Genomic DNA, 11,467 nt, shown 5'->3' on the forward strand with positions numbered 1-11,467 from the left:
GTTAATCAGTCACTTCAACTTCTTCACTCACTCACTCACTCACTCTCTCGTTCTCACGTCGTTGCAACGTTTCTTTCTTTGAAACCTCAAACCCTAATTTCTTGTTTGTTCCACAATTTCTGAATCAATTGCTCATCAATTTCTCAATCAATTCCACAATTCAAACCCTAATTCACAACACCATGATCGATTTTGCTTCTCATCATCATCCAACCCTGTTTTTCAACAAGGGTGATCATCATCTCAATGATCTTCAAACTGATAAGAAGAAAACATTCAACTCTGCCAAAGCACACACAACCTCCAAACCTGTTGTTCAACCACCTCAAACAAACGATCAAAATCGCATCTTGAAGATCACCTTTTTCTCCTCTTCTGTTCGTAACAAGGAGAAACAACAACAGGAGAAACCTTATTTGTGTCGTGTTTGCGCAAGGGCTTTTACATCCAACCGAGCTTTGAATGGACATATGAGATGTCACAGTTCCAAGAAGGGTACTTCTCCATTTTTGACTTGTCAAGATGCTATTGACTTGTCAAGGTTTTTGCCCCCAAAAACCTACAAGACCCGTAAACGTTCCAAGAGATTTGTCATTGATGATGATGTCCGTGAGGTTGCTCAATCATTGTTAGATATGTCTTGTGGGAAATCATTATATTTTGATGCGGATAATCACGATAACAACGGTAAAAGATTGAAGCTTTCCGATGAAAAAGCAAGGTGTTGATGATCCTTTGTCTATTTGTGTTAATTGAATTGAATGAACAGGATTTTATCATCTTATTATTGTTATAACTTGTGCTGTTTAGTTGTTTTGGTAGTGGAATTTATTCTTGTATATGAAGTATAGAATTGAAACACTTGAGTTTTTGTATGATGTTTTTATGTTTGAATTCATATTCTTACACTTGTTATTGTTTATTTCATGTGTCATTCTTTCATGAATTGATGAGCATAAAAGCAAAACCAATGATCCTTTGCCAAAGTCACCTAGATTGGTAATAATGGTCTCATTAAGGTAAGTTGATATTTTTGGATTATCACAAAAATCTACTGATGATCTCTCTGCTACTTTATTGATCTTTTGGATTATAAGGTAAGTTAGCTTTCCATTAAGTTTTCTTATCCGACTCCGTCTAAGTAATTGATTGCTAACTATTCATTTTTGTTGGTCATTTTGGTTTTAATCTTTAACACTTCTTGATGCATTCTATTCAACCATCACTATATGTCATTTGTTAGTACGAATCATTTATACTCTTTTCTAACTTCAACGTTATCCATCGTTCTATCTTTATCCTTGGTGTTTTCTTTTTTCAAAGCAGTTGTAACTGTACTTGTGAAATTTCACCAGTGAAACATTACAGAGATGCAACCGTCAAATAGATAGGAAAAAGGGGCAAAATTGTGTGTAAAAATGTTTATATATTCTCTCTTTTTTTCATCAAATCTGGCGGTTGAGTAAATCTAACTGTAAAATTTTACTGCAACACCGGTGATGGACTTAGTTGAGCCCTCACCCTAGAAGCCACCATGTTTTCGTGTGGGTGATGTTGTCAATTTTTTTGAATTACCTTTTAGTCTCTAAACCAGTTATTTTGTGCATGTGGCTTATCCTTTTCTTTTCCATTTATATATTCAATCTGCTTAGATTTTTATTTTCCCTTTTTTCTATAATAAGTCTTTTATTTTTGGTGCAATGCTTAATACACTCACATTTATATCAAGATTCGAGATGAAAACGATATTTTCTGCAGTTTCTTAAAATTTCTAATAGGGTTGTCGATTTCTTTTCACTTTGTTGTTATTCTGGATTTAAAATCTCCCTATAAGATATTATTGTTTGTATCTTTTTGTATGTAATGGTGGGTGTCTCATAAACAGATTTTGAAGCACGAGTGGCCAACAAGATGGCGAAGCTTCATTCCTGATGTTGTCTCAGCAGCTAAAACTAGTGAAACAATCTACGAGAATTGCATGGCTATACTGAAAGTAGGTTTATCCCTGTTTTCATTAGATTTTATTTCTTATGTCTATGACTAACTTAAAAAATGTCTGTTCAACTTTTGAGTGAAGAGGTTTTTGATTTTTCGAGAGGAGAAATGACACAGCAGAAGATAAAAATGTCGTATGACTAACTTAAAAAATGTCTATTTTTGTTAATTGAATTGAATGAACAAGATTTTATCATCTTATTTTTGTTATAACTTGTTCTGTTTCGATGTTTTGGTAGTGGAATTTATGACACTTGAGTTTTTGTATGATGTTTTTATGTTTGAATTCATATTCTTACACTTGTTATTGTTTATTTCATGTGTCATTCTTTCATGAATTGATGAGCATAAAAGCAAAATCAAAGATCCTTTGCCAAAGTCACCTAGATTGGTAATAATGGTTTCATTAAGGTAAGTTAATATTTTGGATTATCACAAAATCTACTGTTGATCTCTCTGCTACTTTATTGATCATTTGGATTATAAGGTAAGTTAGTTTTCCATTAAGTTTTCTTATCCGACTCCATCTAAGTAATTGATTTCAAACTATTCATTTTTTCTGGTCATTTTGGTTTTAATCAACACTTCTTGATGCATTCTATTCAACCATCACTATGTCATTTGTTAGACATAAAATTTGCAAAGACAGGTTGGTATGCTTATTGAGCAAGCTTCAAGGACGCCACTGGCACCGTTCAGGAAAAACCTCTCCAGGTTCCTCCATCTTCTCATTTCACTTGTTGTGTCGATTCAAACTTATTTATTTACTGAGCTTATGTTCAGTTTACGCACGTGAAGCCTTTCTTATCGATTATTAAGTCAATGATCCTCATTGGTGGAGTGGAAGTAAAAACTGACATGAAGAAAATTGAGGAACAAGGAGAAAACATCTTGATCAGCTGGCCTGGTCGATTACACGACATGATGAATTGGACGGATGTTTTGGATTTCAAAAGTTGAGGTATATCTTTCACTATTTATACAACATACATGCAGATACATGCTGTAAAAGAATTTTCTGGATTTATTATGCGATCATATTGTACAAATTAATTAATTCATGTTGTAGCTTCATGATTCCTTATCTTCTACTGCATTTGTGTATTAGTAGGAGTAGGGTTTAATTGTAATTGTGCCTACAAATGTTGATTTTGGATGAGGTTGTTAGATTCTTAGATATGGGGTTCATGAAGTAGATAAATACTATCATAACTTAGTTGCCTAAGCAGATAAATGCTTATTCTCTGCTACTCAAACTCAGGTTGCTGAAGAGCTTGATAAAACAGGATTGAGGAACAAACATAAACAACAAATGGGCAATGGCATGCAACATCAAAACAAAGAGTCTTCAAAGACACTTTTGGTTCTTCACATTGAGGTATTGCATATAAAGCATGTCATTGAACTGGAGATTAGATCTGTGACTTTTATGGCTAGTGATTTCATTCTTTCGTTTTAGTTGTAGAATCACTACAATTTTTTTGCAACATTCATAATTCAATTCATATTATTGTAGTTATTTCAATAAAAAAAGGGAAAAAGGGAGGGGGGGGGGGGGGTTGATGATGCAGTGCCTATTTCTACAAGTCATGAGCGTGAAGAGATTCAGTTTAGGCTTTTCCTTTGTTTGTTTTGTAGGAATGGTAGAGATTAAGATGCTAACTGATTATGCAAGTGAAGAGCCTAATTTGTGCCAATGGATGCAAGAGGATAAAGAACTGTCTACTCATGGCCATTATCTTTACTACGGGATTTGGAGATACTGATAAAGAGCTTTATTTGGTCAGGGGATATCACTCAAAGGAAGCTGGTAGTTAGTTGGAAGAACGTGTGCAAGCCTTTTAATCATGGTGGTTGTGGCCACAGGTCTTTATTTACTCTCAACGAGGCCTCAAATTTAAAGCTTTGTTGGGACATGTTACATTAACAGGAACATTCGGCTATATTACTGAGAAGCAAGGTCTGTAGAGATAAATAATGCATCAATCACCACATTTTTTCATCCTTATGGAGTAGTTTCAAGTCGGAGTTCTAGCTTTTTACTATAAATTTCTTGAATGAGAGATGGTGTGATAAATATTCTTTGGCTCAAACATTACACATACCTGTCAATCTTCATCAGTTTCTTTCTGCTACTGTTGCAGACTTTATTCATAGCACCATTGACATATTCCTTTTGATCTGGAAGTTATGTTCCCTAATCTCAGACACATTATTGATAGGGTTTCAATCCCAATGGAGCATAAGCCTGATGTATTCCCCAAACACTTCTTTCTCTCTCATCGCATCTCAATTTTCCTTCTTCTCTCTCAAATCACAACCAAACACTCATTTTCCCTCTCTTTTCTCTCCGATCAAAATGGCACGTACAAAACAAACCGCTCGCAAATCCACTGGACTAAAAGCACCAAGGAAACAACTAGAAACAAAAGCCGCACGGAAATCTGCTCCGGCGACCGGAGGAGTGAAGAAACCTCACAGATTTCGTCCAGGAACAGTTGCTTTAAGAGAGATCAGAAAGTATCAAAAGAGCACTGAGCTTCTCATTAGGAAACTTCCATTCCAAAGATTGGTCAGAGAAATCGCTCAGGATTTCAAAACTGATGTACGATTCCAAAGTAGTGTTGTTTCTGCTCTTCAAGAAGCTGATGAAGCTTATCTTGTTGGTTTGTTTGAAGATACTAATCTTTGTGCTATTCATGCTAAGAGAGTTACTATTATGCCTAAGGATATTCAACTTGCTCGTAGGATTAGAGGCGAGAGGGCTTAGATTTGATTTCTTAGGGTTTATGTTCTCGATTAGATTTCTGTTAGGGTTCGGTTCTTGGTTAGATTTATGTTAGGGTTTGAATCTTGACTAATCATTATCTTGTAAGAAAGTTTCGATCTACTTTTTAATGTAATCAGATTAAATTTGAATTGAATGGGTTTAACAGTCTTTGTTTCAGAAATTATAATTTTTGCTGTTCATGTTTTCTCTTATCTTTGTTCAATTACTTTTGTTTTAATTGTTTGTGATTTTTTCAATTTCTTATTTTGCTGTGTTTGTGCAATCTACTGGTTTCTTGTTTTAATTTGTTTCTGGACATTATCGATACAAACCAGTTCTATTGCTCAAATTTTACCCTTCATGGTTGATAGTGGAATCATGCATTTTGTAGAATCTGAGACTAGTTTTGGACATATTTTTTCATGAAAATAATGTAACTCGAGAAGTCATAACTATGAAACGTATATGCTCATCGGATCGGCTGTGTCTTGGTGTTGGACACATTATATTGAATTATTAGTGTATCATTTTCTCAAATTATTATCTAGGTCAATATTACAGTATTTGTGTCGTTGTGTTTTTACAATGGTAGCTCATAGATGGTCATTCTACTTCCACTTAAATTTCTTTCTAATGAAAATAATGATTTTTTAAATGGTAAATGAAGTAAGAACTTTTCTGCTAATAATGCACTAACCGATAAAAGGTTGATGTGAAAATCAGGGATATGCATAACATTGTTCATAAATATGTCATGAGCTAGCTTTACAGTTCGTATATGAAACAAGATTATAGTAAGTAAAAGAATCAAGTGTACATGCTATATGATCATTGGCACCAGAATTAATAATCCATATGTGGTAGAGGCTTGTTGAAAATTTCAGGAATAACAGCCAAAAACTTGCCAGCAAAAGAATCAATAGCTAAAGAAGGTGCTTCATGCTGTAAGAGATTCACCAACTGAGTGTATTGTTGAGCATTGAGTTGTAAAGAGCACAGGAGGAACCAACTTGCCATTGTGTTTCATCTTGAAGCACGAGAAAATTTTGGTCATCAGAGGGATAGATCCAAGGAAAGAATCTGCCCCCGAATTGCAACAAAATAATCGTTTAGTCCCATAAAAAAATTCATAACAAACTCCATTTAGGTGAAATTACTTCAGGGTTTAATCCCACCATAATTGCACAAATAATAACTACAAACATAGAGTACCTTGTTGAAGAGCCATGAGTTCTCGCTTGATCTGAAAAAATTTGGGTTCGTTGCTTTGTTCCAAACGTTCTTTAAGGTCACTACAAATTGCTGCTGCAGTGGAGCATTGAAGAACAGTGGGATTGCATTCCCCGCGAAAGGGAATTTAGAAGCCAAGATGCAACTATATTGTCGTTGCATCGTCATGCGAGGTATAGTGTGGAGCTTTAGCATCTTGTTCAGCAATGGAACCATTGGCAAAACTGAATATTGCCAAGTTGTTGAGTAAAGTTGAAACTATTGTCAAAACCTCTTTGCTTAGTGTGACATATATATGATGTTGTTGGTATTGTAACACACCTATCATCATTATCCACTAAATTGTCTTGTAATTGAATCTCCACCATCTGCTAATATAAGTCATATACCCTCCTTTTTCAGAAGCTGGTATAAACTTTCAAAAGGTACATCATCAGCTAAGCTAATCACAGTTGCCAATATTGTTTGTGCTAGATATAGTTTGGAATCTTCTAAAACCTCATTAGAAATTAGAATGTTTATCATGTAATATACCACTTCATGCAACCTTTTTCCACATCTATAGATTGTTCAAGCATCCTTTATCAATTTATTAGCCTACTAAGATATATATTTCTTTCCACAGTCGCGCAGTTAGACGCTGCAGGTTGACTGATTAAGATTGGACAATCATGACAGTGGGTTCTTGCTGACTGCAGGGAATCAGAGTTTGTGTTATCTGTGCAAGTTGCATTAGATCTATTATAAGGTGATAAGTAAGTGAAATACTTGATTTGCATCCCATTCTTAATGAAAAAGGATTTTTGATTCATTGTTCGATGACTCGGTGTGGTAATTATTGACATATTAATATGCTTAACCTTTCAATATAAGATTATGCAGAACCAAAATATTTTAGTTTTAACAACAAATGCTATCAAAGAACCATACAACTGCAATTAAAAATTTAAGGGGTTTGTTTGTTAAGAGTTGAAGCATTTAGTTCATAAGATAGAATTAGGCTTCAACGTTGGTCCTATATAATATGGCCAGTGTCATTAGCTGCAAAATAGCATTATGGCAACTATTGCGAACACTACCAACTATTTTTTTTTTTTTGGATCATGGTTATCTTGTGAGAGATAAATTGTGAATAAGCATTTTGAAACCAAATGAAAAAGAATATAGAACAATAAAGAAAATTTTGGCATATTCAGATTCAGGGCCGGTTCACAGCTTGTCCAACCAACTCTACATAGTCGGACCCATGCAGACGAGTAAGAAAAACACCACTATGCCATTGAACCATTACAACATATATGATTTTATGATACTACTTTGTATCTCTCTAACAATGTTGTCACAAATTAGATGATACTACTTCCAACATGTTTCCTTCTGTTATGCATTATGTTCATGATGTTCCTGATAATTCATCTATTGACAACATCAAGAAATTTCAATGCTCTATACTAGGACTTCAACTTGTAATAAACATTCTCCTACTTAAACAAGTTGTTATAAACTCAAATGTCTGCAATTGGCTATGAATCAAGAAATTTCTTCTCTTCATCAGATTCTGAATCATACTTGGATTTTGATAAAATTGCCTGCAGGTAAGAAGGCAATCGGTTGTAAATGGATTTATAAAGTAAAATATATGTTGTAAATGGCCCGACTCTCTTCAACATGTCGCAATTACTGGTCTTCGTACGGATGGTGAGGTTGTGAGCTCTTTTGTCTCTTCCGATGACCCCGTCTGTTAAAGCTTATGTTCCTAGTGTCACTACCATGTTAGCTTCCATTAAGCATCATGCTAAAAGGGAAGACATTCTTTCCGGCGAAGAACATATCGCAAGCATATTAGTTAGAGTATCTGCATTTCTTATTAAGCTAAAATAGGCATGTTATATGATGACGTTCCTATGTTATTTTCTTCCTTTTTAGTGATAATTTGTTTGTTTATTTTCTCAACACATTAGTCCTATTGAGCATGAATATATATATTTCACTGGTTTAACACATATTTGGGGATAGTGTTTACATGATTGTTGTTGGATTGTTGAGATGACCCATTGAGTCCTTATGTACTCATGGACAGAAGCTCCGTTGGAACCAAAATATAAAGATTAAAATTTTGTAGTCATGTATTTAGATGTTGGAACCATAATCTCCAAATATTTTCCTAATAGAATAAATGATATCAGCATAGAACTGGTCTCAAAGAAATCTTGTCCTTGAAATTTAGCTGAAGTCAGTGTTTTAATTACAACATATACTGAGTAAAAAACAAGCAGCATTAGTTCCAAATCCAATGCACTCTGTTCATATCATTCCTTGAACTAACAAGTTATGCTTCAAAGCCGGAATCTTCTACAACTTCAATTATTTTGTTGGTATTAATGAGTTTAGGATCAAAGAGTACTTTTGTTTCCTCCAAGGCTAAACCAACTACTGCCTTTTTGACTCCTTCAGCCATTTGCAAATCATGCTCAACAGATTGTGAACAACTTGTGCAAGTCATTCCCTTAATCTTGATTCGGCATTCTTGAATCTGCAATAATGGTTTCTTAAGATCCGCGATCCCATTCGCGTCTATTTTTTCATCTTGGGACGAACACTTAGTTGGTCCTGCAAAAAATTCAAAGAAACATAGTTTAGAAAACAAAATTATAATTCCTCGTTTTTTAAGATCGACAACTTAACAAACCTTGGAAACAACTCATTGTAGTTCGATAAAAGCAAAACCGTAGCGAACACAAAAACACCCAATATAAATATATATACACGCCAAATCTAAAATTTGAAAGCATATGTTTCATATATTTCAATTTGAACATATATTTCAATTTGAAACCTTGGTTTGCCGCTGCATGATGAGATATTTTCTCTTGACACGAGGGGTATATCCTTCCTCTATTTGGTTTCGGCTCTCCCTGAACCGGTTGACGATATACCTCTCTTCGATTTCAGACTGTCTTATGTAAGCTTCTATATCAAAAGGAAATTCTAAAGGATCCATTGATATTTTTTTAGTAATATGAGATTTTTATTATTGGTACAACAATGGAAGAATGAGCCCCCATTTAAATAAGAAATTGAGTTGGTGAAATGGACGGACACGAAACATATAATGCAATGTGGTTAAATAATAGATAAGGATAGAAATCAGATTAAGTGGTTGAAATGGACGGACTCCGAACAAATACTTCAATGTAGTTAAATAATAGAGAAGGCAGAAAGTGACAAAATACAAACAACGACTTGACAATACATAATTTAAATGCAATGGAGTTAAATAGTAAATAAGACACAACGCGACAAAAGACAAACAATGACTTGACAACATTTAATTTCCAAACAGATCGCGACCCAACTTTTCCAACATCTCTTTGCACCGATCATCGAGATGCTCCTTTGAACTTAGCTTCATAAACATCTCCATCTTCTTAGCGTGGTTAGTCTCCTCTTGCCTCATGTCTATTTTGTCCAATCGTTCAAACTCTTTCTCCCTATATTGTTTGAATTCATTCCACTCTTCACTGCCCGAACACTTAGTTGATCCTGCAAAAAATTCAAAGAAACATAGTTTAGAAAACAAAATTCTAATTCCTCGTTGTTTTTCAAGATTGACAACTTAACAAACCTTGGAAACAACTCATTGTAGTTCGATAATAGCAAAACCTTATCGACACAAAAACACACAATATAAATATATATACACGTCAAATCTAAAATTTGAAAGTATATGTTTCATATATTTCAATTTGAAACCTTGGTTTGCCGCTGCATGATATTTTCTCTTGACACGAGGTGTATATCTTTCCTCTATTTGGTTTCGTCGCTCCCTGAACCGGTTGACGATATACCTCTCTTCGATTTCAGACCGTCTTTTGTAAGCTTCGATATCAAAAAGAAATTTTGAAGGATCCATTGTGTCACGAACCAAATTCGAATCGTGACCGGCGCACGAACTAATACTAGTCCGGCAAGCCTAATGACAAAATTTAACAAACAATAAATATAATATTTCCAAATGACTATATACTTGAGAACAATATTTCCTGAAATTTCAACAAAGTCTCAATTGCATTTTCATTGTTTCCAAATCAAAATAAATCCTGTTTGCAGCATACACATCTTTCAGTCAAGAGTTTCAAAATATACATGTTTAAATTTATACATTTCAAAACAAGATATTCCTAGACTCAAAATAGCTGTAGATACTCAACCAACTCAAAATATGCATATACAAAATAACATTTCATCAAGGAAGCCTACCAAAAGAATGACACTGACGACTCTCAATATCTGCTAGAAACCCCCTACTCAGCTGACTTTGAATCTGAAAAAAAAAAAAAAAAGAAGATGAAGGAGTAAGTCACAAGGACTTGGTGAGAGATAACGACCACTACCAACTAAATGGGAAACACACAAAGGCACGAGCATTTGATTTTTTAAAAAGCTTGTAATAATTATTGTAAAGTAGTAACTACGTGATATAAATAATACTCGATACAAATCATTATAGAGTTTGAAATTTGAAATAAGAAAAGTATGGAAATCCAATCAAATAAAAAGAATTTATTATGAGAGAATCGAGAGATGGCTCCATCTCGTTGATAGCCCTTTCCTCCTAAGAGCGGCCTTTCACTTAGGGGCAGCTCCATCTAACGGATAACCCTTTTCTCCTCGATTATGAAAACACATCCTCATCTTTAATTAGGGAGTCTACAACTCTTTGATAGTCAATTCGTTACGAGAGAATCGAGAGACGGCTCCATCTCGTTGATAGCCCTTTCCTCCTAAGAGGAGCCTTTCACTTAGGGGCGGCTCCATCTAACGAATAGCCCTTTTCTGCTCGATATTATATAACTAGGTGCACCTAGATCGTTATTTCCGTTAACAGCCAAATGGTCAAAACCGTGATTTCGCAAAAACACTTCATTAGAATAATGTTTTAACCCAAATTCCAAATCCATGTAAAAATAAACGAAATCAAACCACAATTTCAAATCCGCTACTTTAAATATCATAAATAAATCAAACTAGAGTCCATGTAAATGTCAACGGCTTTAAAATAAATAAACGATGACGAAAAAGGTTTCAAAGGAACATTTATAGTAAATATTAACATAGAAAAGGAATAACATAAAATTGATATTAAAAATAAGTAGTAATGATCATCATCAACTCACTGTTATGACGAATCAACTAAGTTTGCTCTCCAACCACTCCTGCGAAGAATGTGAAGCTTCCGGCGTAATATCTGAGTAACAATAAATATTATATTTTCTTTAGATTCACAAACTCATTATAGAACTTCAGTAACCATGAAATATTCTCTAATATATACTCTAATTTCTGGATTGAAATTAATTTTTAACTCACTAATCATCATGTTTAAATATGCACTAATTGAAATGTAAGTTGATAAATATACCTCAAAGAGTCTCAATCTCAATGAACAAATTTTCAAGAGTGGGTATTCAT

General features: G+C 34.2%; 1 protein-coding gene and 1 long non-coding RNA gene across 3 annotated transcripts; one reads left to right on the forward strand and one right to left on the reverse strand.

Annotated features, from left to right (window-relative positions):
* LOC123883818 (histone H3.2-like) lies at positions 1 to 4,942 on the forward strand. Of its 2 annotated transcripts, XR_006800467.1 has the most exons (4): positions 1 to 1,019; positions 1,886 to 2,956; positions 3,257 to 3,373; positions 3,634 to 4,942. XR_006800467.1 is itself a non-coding variant. In XM_045932754.1 (3 exons), the coding sequence occupies exon 3, from the start codon at positions 4,247 to 4,249 to the stop codon at positions 4,763 to 4,765; it is 519 nt and encodes a 172-aa protein (XP_045788710.1). In that variant the 5' UTR covers positions 2,004 to 2,956; positions 3,257 to 3,373; positions 3,634 to 4,246; the 3' UTR covers positions 4,766 to 4,942. The 2 variants fall into 2 exon arrangements, 1 of the variants encoding a protein (XP_045788710.1); XM_045932754.1 differs by lacking the exon at positions 1 to 1,019 and having other exon boundaries at positions 2,004 to 2,956.
* Positions 4,943 to 9,455: 4,513 nt separating this feature from the next.
* LOC123883820 lies at positions 9,456 to 11,217 on the reverse strand. Its single transcript, XR_006800468.1, has 4 exons — positions 11,173 to 11,217; positions 10,256 to 10,319; positions 9,749 to 9,968; positions 9,456 to 9,538 (listed from the first exon to the last, which is right to left on the reverse strand). It is a non-coding gene; the product is annotated as an uncharacterized LOC123883820 (long non-coding RNA).
* Positions 11,218 to 11,467: the final 250 nt, after the last annotated feature.

The sequence above is a fragment of the Trifolium pratense genome, linkage group LG5 (genome assembly GCF_020283565.1).
Source record: "Trifolium pratense cultivar HEN17-A07 linkage group LG5, ARS_RC_1.1, whole genome shotgun sequence".
In the NCBI taxonomy this organism is placed as follows: Eukaryota; Viridiplantae; Streptophyta; class Magnoliopsida; order Fabales; family Fabaceae; genus Trifolium; species Trifolium pratense.

What these genes read in the sequence shown, in the direction of transcription:
- LOC123883818 (XM_045932754.1), top strand. Translation starts at nt 4,247, where the DNA reads ATGTATTCCCCAAACACTTCTTTCTCTCTCATCGCATCTCAATTTTCC.